This window comes from Suncus etruscus, chromosome 16 (assembly GCF_024139225.1).
Source record: "Suncus etruscus isolate mSunEtr1 chromosome 16, mSunEtr1.pri.cur, whole genome shotgun sequence".
Lineage (NCBI taxonomy): Eukaryota > Metazoa > Chordata > Mammalia > Eulipotyphla > Soricidae > Suncus > Suncus etruscus.
In genome coordinates this window covers 53,893,960-53,907,620 of record NC_064863.1, presented here as the reverse complement: position 1 = coordinate 53,907,620, position 13,661 = coordinate 53,893,960, and the positions used below count along the sequence as shown (strand labels likewise).

At 29.4% G+C, this 13,661-nt stretch overlaps 1 protein-coding gene across 1 annotated transcript in view; it reads left to right on the top strand.

Annotated features, from left to right (window-relative positions):
• The first annotated feature begins 234 nt into the window (after positions 1-234).
• TECRL (trans-2,3-enoyl-CoA reductase like) overlaps positions 235-13,661 on the top strand; it is an 82,703-nt gene continuing 69,276 nt past the window's right edge. The window contains exon 1 of the mRNA XM_049790025.1: positions 235-468. Coding sequence (XP_049645982.1) covers positions 235-468 — 234 coding nt within the window. The remainder of the gene's footprint in view (positions 469-13,661) is intronic.

Genomic DNA, 13,661 nt, shown 5'->3' with positions numbered 1-13,661 from the left:
AAATAATTCCAGCATGGGGAAAGTAATCCTCAGTACAGCAGCAATATCACAATAGTGTGCTATATATAGAATTAAGATCAGCCATTGTTAGCAGCATGCTAAATAAAACTGACCTCTTGGAATGGCATGTCACTTGACCTTACCAGGTCTCACAAACTGTATTTAACTAGTGCATAGGACCACACTTAAAAGTTTCTCCTACTGTCATGACAGATTCTCCTGGTATTTTTCACAATGCTCAAAAGGGACAAGTCCCTCGTTTCAGAATCCAAGAAAGAATTATTTTCCCAAGGAGCTCCACAATCCATACTGAGAAATGATATGAAAAAAATTCACTCTAAGTCTCATTTTGTGCATTCAGCGGGTGCTTTAAAATCAATTCCAACAAATAAACCTTCAAAAACTACTCATTTTGAAATTGAAATCTTTGATGCTCAAACAGGAAAGCTGTTATGTATTGTGGATAAGGTGAGTTTTTTTTTTAATTTATTTAGATTTGTCTTGTTTCCCAAAGTTACTGATTTCTTACTATAATACTAGCAAGCCTTTTTTTTTAAAATGTATTTATTAACTAAATGCTAACTTTACTATTATTAGGATACTTTATAGATTGTTTCAATAAATGACAGCTAATAAACAGAAAATTCCAGTTTTTTTTAACATTGACCATTGTTAGGAGATAAAATTTCTGGTATTCAACAATTCAAAATTATATTAAAGACTAAAAATAGTTTTGTTATAGCTATTTGAAGTTTATTTTTGTTGGTTCTGAAAAGCATATCTTTTACTTCTATCAAAAGTTTACAAATTGAAAAACAAAGTGGTCAAGTTCCAAAAATCACTTACAAGTAAAAGATAAAGTGTACATACATGTCATTAAAAAATAAGTGACCCAAAAAATATTGCTTGCCATTTTCATTGCAAAGATTATTTTGTAGTCTCATTGATAATATGGCAAGTTTAAGATTATAAAATATAACATTATGCACAAAATAAATATAACATTAAGAAATTTAATTAAAAAAACCCCATGCATGTATGTTATACTTCATTTACCAGAAGAAGTTTCTGATATATCTTTCTGTATTCTCTATATTTAAAATATAAAAAAATTTAATTAAGGTAGCAGGAACAAGAACATGGATAGCTGAGTATATAATTTGGTTTGAATTTCCCAAGATCAAGTTTCTAAAATGAGAGTGCCATTGTAATCTTTCTGATATGTGCTTACTTAAACTTTAAATGAATTTAAAAATTCATTTAAAAATAATGAGAAAGTGATAGTATCCTAATTATTTTCCTCAAACATTTCAATGTTCTTCTTTTAAGAATATCCAATAAAGTAAAGACACAAATTCTTATAGTTTTAAGATTAAGTAAGTAAAACGAGAATTTTCCATGCAGTGAGCCATCATTATTTTAGAGATAAGCATTTATTTCTCTTAGGAAACTCATATATGAATTGTGAATGTTTGTGATATTTGCATTCAATTGAAAAAACTTTTGTAAGTTTAGTAGGCCAAAGAGGGATTATCCCTTTATTAAAAAATTCTCACCTTCCCATATTGTGCAATCAGTTTCAAATTATTTAAAATTTACAAAGTCCAGAGTGTAGATCATGATTTTGTTTTGCCTTGTTTTGATGTGATAGTTTAAAATATAAATACATTTAAATTACTTTACGTACTTAATTATTCTAGCAGTTCATGTTTGTAAACATAAAAATTTTGATTCCGTTTGTTGAACAATATATTTTTCCTCAGACAAATTAACAGCTTTATAATAAATTCTTATTGTAGTCTTTAATTGTGACTATACCTAGATTATCAGATAATTGTTTTATTACTTATTTCAGTCTGTACTGTATCATAAGCCATTAAATATTAAAAGTTATATACTATGGAATTAATCACAGTTGCATTGAATCTCTGCTACATTAATAATAATTTATTTTAAGACTCATTATCGGATTACTAATACTCAGAATACTTATTAGAATAAATATTAGGGGGCTGGGAAAAAAGAATAAATATTAAAAGAAATCTATTTTGTAATCCTATAAAAATAGTATACACAACAAGTTTACCAGAGTGCCTTGCATATAACAGTAACAATGAGGAGTTAGATGATAGTAAATTGAGAAGTTACTTATAATGTTAAAAAGATATTTTAAAAAGAAAATGTGAGTCTTTTTATTGAAAAAATTTTATTTGATGTTTTGATGATTATATATTGATGTAATTTGTTACATTGCTTAGATGGGATAAACATTTTTGAATACCTTAAGTAGAATGTTCATATCTTACATGGCATCTTATATTCTACTAGGTTTCTTATCTATGTATTACTACTTTATTTCAAAATTAAAAAAACACTCAAAATATCATAAAACAAAGTTCCATGATTAAAATAAAATGCCAACGAATCTTATTCTTTTACTTAGTCACACAGATGCACAAAATAAACCTAAAACTCTATTTTCACTTTTTTTCTTCTCAATCTTGTTTTGAATTTCTCATTACTTATATTACGTATTCATATTTTTATTTATATTTGTCTCTTTATTATATACTAAACTTACTACATAGATTCATCACTTTTCAGAATAAGGAGACACTGACATGACCAAAGGGATGGTATTAAATTCTTTCTTAAATCTACTAAATTTATATATATAATTTTCACTTTATCTGGAACACTTGCCACCATTAAGCATTACCTACTTAAAAGTTTTTGCTATTTGAAATCTACAGTAAAACAACATTTTTTTTTAAAAACCTATTTTATTGTCTTCGCCCTTTCCTCTTCCTTTTATCTGACTTGCCAAGTTACCAGCCATCAGAACTTTTGCAGATCATTGGTTATTTTTTTTCAGTCTACTAAATTTTTTTTTTTAATTTTTGGGTCACACCTGGCAGCACTAAGGGGCTACTCAGAAATCGCCCCCAGAAGGCTCGGGGGACCATATGGGATGCCAGGATATGAATGACCGTCCTTCTGCATGCAAGGCAAACACCATACAACTGTGCTACTCTCAGGCCCCAGTCTACTAACTTTAGATTTCATCAACCTAATGATAGCTAATGAGGATTTAATTTAAAGCTTAAACTTTTCCATGATTTGCAAGTTTGCTTACTTTTATATACATATATGTAGTTCTCTCTCCACATCTAGTTGAATGTAAAATATCTCAAACTCAACTTTATTATATTTAAAATTGAATTCCCATAAAATACACCAGTCTTCCAAGTCAGTGATTGGGAACCATATCCTCAAATAGCTCAAAACAAATACTTAGAAGAGTTATGACTCATCTTTGAATCTCACACCCCACACACAATCATTTTCCCAGTCATATCTTTAAATATCCAGACTGACAAATTTTATCACCTCTACTGCCAGAATTTTTATGGCTTCTCTCTACTTCCATCCTTGACACCTTCAAAATACTCCTACATAACAACCAGAACTGGCATATTAAACAGTATAAGATAATATAATCTGTAACTCACCACTAGTCAATTTCCTGCTTAGGTTTTTATTTAACAATAAATTTTTCTTGGTCCTTTCTTGAATGCCTAATTAAAATTTTGAAGTCTACCAATATTTCTAAATATTTTTTTATTTCCACTTTATTAGTGAAACTTATAATCTAACATAGTACATATTTCCTTTAAAATTGTTTAAGTACTAGTTTACAATACCAAAACCTCTAGTTTCACAGCTTTATTATACTTATTTTTTTCTAACATTTAGCCAAGTTTATGATACAAATATGTGTTTTGAATAACAACAAATAAAGGCTTATGTTTAGCAGTGATAGACTTTAGGTAGAGGAATTTTGAGGGCCAAAACTGAATTTTTATGGCTAACAAGTTATTATAGCGGGAAGTACACTTGACACTGCCAGGAGTGATCCCTAAAGCCTGAGTCTAGAGTAATCTCCGAGCACACTAAGTGTGGCTCATGCACCCAGAAACAAAAATAAAAATAAAATGGCGGGGACCAATGAGGAGGTACTTGATTTGTACATTGTTAGCCTAAGATTGATTCTCTGATGCTGTGTATGCTTCCCCCCCCCCCCCAAATGAGTTCTGGGAATGAATCTTGAGCACAGAACTAGTAATATCATGGGAACTCTAGCTCTATGTATGGCTCCAAAATCTAAAACTAATTTTAAATGTTTTTGATATATGGGGCCGGAACAGTGACACTGAGTCGTAAGGCATCTGCCTTGTCAGCACTAGCCTAGGACAGACCGTGGTTCGATTCCCCAGAGTCCCATAAGGTCCCCTAAGCCAGGAGCTATTTCTGAGTTCAGAGCCAGGAGTAACCTCTGAGCATCACTGGGTGTGGCCCAAATACCCCCCTAATGTTTTTCATATATATATATATATATATATATATATATATATATATATATATAATTTTGGTTTTTGGGCCACAACCGGTGGTGCTTAGGGATTACTTTTGGCTCTGAGCTCAGAAATAGCTCCTGGTTTGTGGGATCATATGGCTTGGTCCATCCTACGTTAGCGAGTATAAGGCAAATGACCTGCCACTTGTGCCACTACTCCGGCCCCTTATGATTGCAGGGATCAGAGTAAAAGAACCGCAGTAAGGTGTTTGCCTTGCACACAGGTGACTTGGGACGGACCTGGATTAAATTCCAGGCATCCCATATGGTTCCCTGAGCCTGCCAGGAGTGACTTCTGAGTTAAGTGTAGAGTCAGGAGTAATCCCTGAGCACTGTCAGATGTGGCCCCAAAAAACAAAACAAAACAAAAAAGAAAATATTACTATTGCAGCAATTGTAAGATATTCACATAAAATATTTACTTAAACAATTTCTATTAATGATGAAATAGATTCTGGTTGCCCCACAAAAATATGTGTAGAATTTAAATTTACATTAGTATTTAATTTACTATTAGTCAATTTCTTGCCAAGAAAGCTAAATCACTTTTAATAGAGAAAACTATATCAAGTATGTTTATTTAATTTAGTTATTTTAATAAAATATTAAATAAATATGGCAAACTAAAGATCATAAGGTATTAAAATATTGCTATATATTATTCTTAATCATTTATCAGAACACAAAGATATGTAAAATATAATAAAATATAGTAGCAATTTAAAAATCAATTATTTACATGTAGTATCACTGTATACCTTCCATGTTATAAAATATCAGAAATTTATCTTATGTTAAAAAAATGATTCAGTATCACTCTTAATAACTTTAAGAGATCAGTAAATACTTTCCCTATCATCTTATTCTTTATTGTATCTAAGAAACTACCTCTGGCATTATTACTTGTATTATTTTATATGTCAACCCCCTCAAAAAATGCATCAACCCTCATTACAAAAAAAGTCAATCTATAATCTTGATTTCTTTTAATAATAAAAATATATATTTTAATCATAGCACTCTAAAGAGATTTATAAGGCAATATGACTGCATAAAAACCACACTTTTAATATTTTAATTAAGAATTTTGAGAAAGTCTTTGCTTCTGATGCTATCAAGTTTAATATTTCACTTGGGCATAATATTTAACATATTTATGTCTGGATTTGTTCTTCTATAAAATTAAAATGGCACCTACCTTCACATGGCTTCATGGAAATTTTCAGAATATCATGACTCTGCGAAAGATAATATCTTATTTTCTCTTCTGCTTCTCTTTGTTTTCATTCTCCTTTTCTTATGCCTCTTATCTCTATTATCTCTGTTTTCAGCCTCATTTTTCTGCCTTGTACATATAATCAAACTTATTTTAGATTTCATTTTAATGTAAATATGTCTACTTTTAATTTTTACACATGTACTAATATATGTCTTTTTAAATATTTTATATAAGTAGATTAATATGTTTTAATTTCTTCCTTTTCAGAGGAAGAAACCAAAGTATAGTGAATTGAAATAAATTTTCTTTTATTAAAATAAGGCTTTGAACAGAGCCAGTAGATGTTTCTCAGACTCGTATAGACTATACCTACAGATATTAACATTGTGTTATGGCCAAAAACAAAACGAACAAGAATTCTGACGTATTCTAATACAAAAATGCCTTAATAAAAAGATAAATAAATAAATAAATAAACAAGGAAAATAATTATAAGAATTCAGTGATAACAGAATGTATTTCCATGGAGACTAGTCCCAGCAATATTTGGAAAGTGTACGGTATATGAATTTGTCAGAAATTGGAGTCAGTGTATTTAATGCAAACATTGTCTCCATAAATTGCATTATTTTCCTTGTACACACTTTGACAGACTTTGCTTACATCCTTCAAACCAGACTTCTTTGGGGTTGTTCAAGGTCTCTGTCTTCTATAGTTTTGCATGCCATTCACATTGAAAAAAATCCCTTCTAAAATACCAGTTTACTTAGAAAATCATACATTTTTACATTTAAAAAAAAATACACTTAATTAGGGGCCAGAGAGCTGGCACAAGCAGTAGGGTGTTTGCCTTGTGTGGTCTAACCTAGAATGAACCAACAATCCCCTGACTACCCTTATGGTTCCCACAAGCCAGGGGCGATTACTGAGCACATAGCCAGGAGTAACCCCTGAGCATCACTGGGTGTGGTCCAAAAACAAAACAAAACAAATACAATTAATTAGCCACTCTAGGATTCCTCTAACTGAAACCAATATATAGCCACAGAAATATGTGGCTAGTGTTGTTTGCACAATTTGGTCTCAGTCACCAAGCAGTAGCTGACATCTTAATTTTGACACATTAATACTTAAACTTAGTGTTTGTATTATAGCAAAGACATCTTTTGAGAATATATGTTAACTGTAACCTTATTATACCACAGAAATAAATGTAGATATTCGCCAACATTGGCAATTTATGAAAATTCACAAATTAAAAAAATAGATTAAATCATACAAACCCAATAAAGAAAGAATATTTCAGTGATATTATAGACGTTCATAGTGTCCAATAAAGAATTAACACCATTGTGTCTTTATAAATTCTCTGCTATTTGTTATTGGGTCTAATAAGACTGCTTTTTTATTGTCTTCTTTCACATCTTTATTATTTTTGTTTCATTCTCTATATTATGGCCAAGCACAATACACATTTTATAATTTCCTTTCTATAAGTTTTATCAAATTTTATTTACCTGCTTAGATATTCTATAATAAAATGTCTAATTAACATTTATTTTTCATGTATCATTTTCCATGTAAAACTATTTTTATTCCAGTGAGAACTATTATTTAAAATATTAATAATAATTATTATAAAATAAACGTTTTAGCTCAAATATAAATTTGAAAGTGTTTATAAATGACTGAATTCAGTCCAATAATGCTTTAGTGAGGTCTGTATTTGCTAATTCATATTGCATTTTATCAAGTTATTTATTTTATTATATTTTATAATTGCATCAGTCCATGATAAATAGATTATTTTTAAATTTGTTTTGGGGCCACACACATCAAGTTGTACTGAGGTCTTTTTTTTTTTTTTTTTTTTTTTTTTTTTTGGTTTTTGGTCACACCCGGCTGATGCTCAGGAGTTAATCCTGGCTGTCTGCTCAGAAATAGCTCCTGGCAGGCACAGGGGACCATATGGGACACCGGGATTCGAACCAACCACCTTTGGTCCTGGATCGGCTGCTTGCAAGGCAAACGCCGCTGTGCTATCTCTTCGGGCCCTGTACTGAGGTCTTATTCCTGGCTCTGCACTCAGTGATCTATCTACTCCTGGCAGTTCTTTGGAGATCACATGCCAGGTTGAGACCTGAACGTGGTCTGCAGCTTTCAAGGCAAGCACTTTACCCATTGTGCTATCTCCACAGTACATAAATAGAAAAATAATTAAAAGATACTCTGTCCTACATGATTTATGCACTCAAAGAACTGACATAAAAAAATTTTCAATATTTTTAAGACAGCTCAAGAAAGTCTCTATTCTATTCTATAGTAAATATACATGGATTATAAAATTCAAACATGCCCTATCTTACTCTTATTTATTCTTAAATACATAATTTAATAATAAATATTATATTTATTCAAAGGATAATATTTTTCAACAGATAAACTAAATAGTAGTTTTCAAATTATATAAATATTGTACAGAACAAAATATTACTAAAATTTTTAGATGTTGGAAGTATATAAATATTGTTTCCTCAAAAATTTAAATATGAGGTAAAAATAATAATCATTAATAGGAAAATTATATTGTAAATTAAAAATTGCTTTTAGTAAAAGTTATAAACATAGTTAACAGTTATACATGTTTTAAAAAGTACATAAGACTTAGAAATAATTTTCTGTATAAAAAAACAATACAGAACAATGTCTCCTGCTTATCAGATGTTTACAGAACAGTGATGGACAATCAAATGTAAATAGTGTAACAGAGGCTAATATCACACAGCTAAAATTGATAGGAACTAGGTTCTGTCTGCATTCAGATAGATAATTTTTTTCCCACTGATAAAATTGAGAGGCTTTTGAAAACTCTTCCAGAAATAAGCAGTCCCAGCACACTGAAGGATCACCATTTGTATTTCTCTAACAGGAAAGGGCAGTCTTTTCAAGTAGAAATGATCTCTTCTAAGTGCTTTATATCCTCCTCCTTTCAGGATTTAAATGAAGGCATATAGCTATAGTAATACCACTGGAGAATTTGGGAAAGCAAAGATAAATTTCTAACCATCTAAGAGTTTTAATATAGTAAACTTTCAAAGTATTCCATCAGCATATCTTATTTATATCTTATTAATAGATTTTTAAATTGACAGTTATAGAGTAATATTTAAGACCAGTTGAGTTACTATTAAATAATTACCATAGAATTACCAAAATATCACCATATAAATAACCTCATGATTTCAGTCATTTTATTTTATGAAATATTTATACATATTTATTTAACTCATGTATTTCTAAATTTTATTTGACTATTTTACTCTTAGAACAATAAATACATCTCTGTTTTTTTAAAAAGCTCATTGTTCTAAATGATTTTCTGAAAATAGTGAGTTATTTTATTTGCCTTTTTGTGGTTTCCCATTACACTAAATCCAAAATAAACATTTAAAATACATGAGTCTTGTGTTTTTGTGACATTTCAATTACTAGCATTTATTTTTTTAAGTTCCAAATATAAATAGTAATTTATTTAGAAAATAACAGTAGATGATTTTACTGGCTGTCAGTGAAATTTTTAATATTTTGTGTAGCACTAAATATTGTCTTATAATCATTTTTCATAAACTTAATTTAATAAAATTTTATTATAATCTGAATTTAATTTAACAGGAATTTAAAAATCTGGAGGTAATCATTAAAAATATAGACTGATAATTTATTTTTCTTTCTTTTTGGGGGGTTTGCTTGTTTTGTTTTGGGCTTTTTTTTTTTGGTTATAGGGACACATCTGGTGATATCAAGGATTACTTTTGGCTCTGCATTCAAAAATTACTACTGGTTGTATTTTGGCTATGTATGAAATACCTGGGATCAATTTCTCTGATCATTCATTTCATATAGATAGAAAAAAATAAAATTCTTAAAATTTTTTAAAAAAATATCTTTGATTTCAGTTTTACTTTAAGTAACTCTATTTTGATTCCTTACACAGAGTGGGAAAAAAGCCATAAACATCAAGAAAAGTCATTATTCCTGCATTCTATTAAAAAAATTCTGTTAAAATAAAATTTCTTGCATTCAAAGTGAGAGAAACAAATATGAGATTTTTTCATAGATATAAAATGTAGATTCAAAAGTGTATTTATTCACTTCTATTTTTAATAATTTTTTCTGACATTATATAGATATGTCTCCTTAGACTTTTGGTGATAATGGAACTTGGTAATGAAACTACTTTAATAGTTAGTGCATGTCATATTATAATTATGCGAAAAACTCAAGTAAATTGTCAATCTTTTCCAAACTACTGGTAATTGTTCTTGGAAGTATATTCTAGTACAAGAAGAGGACTAGTGTTTTTTAATGTTGTTTTCCTTATTATAATGCTTTTAACTATTTACATAGTCTTATAATAAGAGCCAACTGTGGAAATCTTTTATTGCATAATATGTTATAGAACATGCGATTCTCTGTCAACTCTCCATTTTATTTTTGCATAGTTATTAAAGTCTGATTGCAAATTTATCAATGTCCCCATTAGGAGATAAAATGTATTTAGTTAATTCTTTAAGGAATCTTTAAAGTCCCACTTTAGGTTATTAAACTGTTGATGTTTTAGATGGTAATACATAAAATCTATTAGTAACATATTAATATGTATACAATATACTTTGTTGAACTGTTGTCCACTTCTTACCATTTTATCCAAATGGTTATTTCTAATGACCAATAATATATGCAGTGAGACAATAAATACAATATAGTTTTAATCAAGTGTTACATATTTCAAGTTTAGAGGTTAGACAACACCATTATGTAAATTGGGGTATGTAGTATTAAGGTAATTGCCTACCACTTGTAATTTCTCTCCAACTCTTCAATAAATTAATATTAACTTTATGATAATTTTGAATATTCAACTCAATGGAAATGAGAAACAAAGACAAAAATAAACCAGGGCTAAATTAAACTAATAATATTCTAAATAATAATATATGCCATGATAAAAAAGGTACACTACTGAGTAGGTGAGGATATTTATATTCATTTGTCCAACAAGAGTTTAATGAGGCAGGTATATAAATAATTCTTAATAACAACAAAAATAAAACAAACACAAGACTTTTAGATTAGACACTTTCAAAAACATATACAAATGGCTAACAAGCACATGAAAAATAGACATTTTTTTCTTATTGTTAAGACATGCAAATCCAAATAATAGAATATCATTTTGTATCTGTGAGAAAGCTATTATTTAAAAAAATTGGCTAAAATGCTATCCTTGTAAATGGTTGATATATAAATTTGCACATTCATCATAAAAATAACAATCATTTAGTCCTGGAAGTATAGAACAGCCTGTAAAGAGCTTGCCTTGAAATTGAACAACCAGGATTCATTCCCAAGCATGCCATATGGTCCGATGAGCACCACCAGTAGGAATTTTATGCACAGAGCCAAGAGTAAACTCTAAAACCACCTGATGTGGCTCCAAAACAACACTACAAAAATAGAAGATTCTCGAAAAATCAGAGTATTAATTTCTAATTATTCCATTATACCACTGTTGGATTTCCTATGAAAAAAAGTGAAAAAACTAATTTGAAGGATATATGAAGCCTGAGTTTGATTACAACATAATTTACAATATTTTAGAGCTTGGAATAAAACAACCAAAGTCCATACTGATAGATAATCTTGCGTGGAACAAAAAAAGCATATACACACAGAGGACTAAATTAGCTGAACTAAATAATTCATACAAATATAGACACTATTTTATTTAACACATATAAAAAAGCCAAAGAGCAAACAAAACAAATTATTGGACTCTAACAAAATAATGGTTGCCTCAAAGGACTATATATGTAATGAACTAGTTTAATTAGGAAAAGTATACAATCTCAATGTGAACTATGTAATTTAGACGTTTTTTAGAAAATATATAACATATGAAAATTTTAATTTATAATACCTGCAACTTAAATTTATAACCTAAATGTTATAAAAGTTACTTCAAAAATTTTCTGAAGTATTCTGGTTTATAAAACTGGATTATAAGGGGTAAAAGCAGGCTTTTGTGTAACACATATAGTCTCATTTTCTATTTATTAATTTTAGAGGAATTAAACACTTCTCTCTCTTGCTATTGTAATTTTTTAATCACTGCTGGTCATTTTAATCATTCCTGATTCATTTTAATATCACTCCTCATTATTTCATCATTATTTAATCACTCCTTGTCATTTTAATTAATTACTCCTGTACATGGGATACTGGGGATCAAACCTAGATTGGCTCTACATGGGCAGCTTGCTAGGCAAACTACCTACCACTGTGCTATTGCTCCAACCCCTCATTTTCTAGATATTTAAACTTGTCATCAACATAAATGATCTAAATATACACAAAATGTCTTCATATATAAGTTTGTATATATGAAAATGTGTCAGTTCTATGATTTTATTTGAGAATATATAACTATATAATTACATTTGAGAATATACAACTATATGGCATTGAATATATTATGGGTATAATAATATAAACTTTCTAGATAAATAATTATTTTCACAAAGGACCCTGGGTTATTTAACCACCAAATATTCATAGTTCTCTATAATTAGAAATATTCTTATTTTACTTTAGTTTGGAGAATGAATTCTTCTGTGAACATGCAATGAATATAGTGATTTTTGAAAAATAATAGACTAACTTTCAGTGACCAGCATTGTGTAGTAGCATTTATGGAAGCAGTCAGCCAAGGATGCAGAAATAATTGTAATTTCTGTCTTGTGTAGTTTGATGTGAAAAGTTATTAATAATATACATCTTCAAAGCTGATCTTTTTTTTCTATATCTTTGCCTAAATTTAATTTCACATATTTTATAATTAAAAGCATAATAAATCTTGATATAGGTAAAAATGTTTCTACATATAGCAAAATTTGAACTGGTAACTGGTATTGTGAAAGCAATTCATTTCGTTGTACTTCATTTTATTGTGTTTCTATAGAAAAGTAATTTTCACTAATCCAATGTCTTTGATAATCCAACATCAGATAAATTTTCTGGTATAATATTTCCACACCATCATGTACTCAGCATTTTTATAAATGATTAATTCTCATATTGTTTCAAATATATTTGATATTATTTTTTGTTATTACTGATTTGTGCATAGTAATATTTGATGCTAATTTGTGATTCTTTGGAACACTTTGAATCAGTATCATATAAGATAGTTTATTTAATAGAAAAATGTGAATATTCTGATTGTGCATTATATTGCTTTTCTATATCACTCTACGTCTCCTTGGTACAGGATAATCCCTGAAATACAACAAAAGTAATATATTATCATATAGTTACAACTAAGTTTTACTGAGTAAAAGAAGACCAGACTAATTTGGGTATCTCATATAATCTGTTAGCAACACCAGGAGTAATTTCTGAGACCAGAGCCAGAGTGAAAACTGAGAATAACCAAATATGGCCCCCAAACTAATGATAATAAATTAAATAATAATATAATTTTTAAAAATCTAGAAATTGAGGGACCTGAGTGTTGCTGCAAGCAGTAAAGCATTTGCCTTGCACACGCTAACTTAAGACCAATTGTGGTTCGATCCCTGGGTGTCCATATGGTTCCCCAAGCCAGGAGTGATTTCTGAGCACATAGCCAGGAGTAACTACTGAATGTTAATGGGTGTGACCCTCCGGAAAAAAAAGAGCTAGAATTTGATAAATATATTGAAAAAGTATATCAAAACCAAAATAGGTGCCAGAGAGTTAATACAGTGGGAATAATACTAGGCTTGCACAAAATCAATACAGGTTTGATTCCTCGTATATCATAGTCTCCAGAGCCTCCCAAGAATTATTTATTAGTACAGAGTCAGGAGTAATCCCTGAGCATTGCTGGGTATAGTGCATGGTGAAATACCAGTGTAGATAAGATATTGAAACAAACTATTAAATGATCCACTTAAAAATCATTAATATGGGTTAGAGAAATAG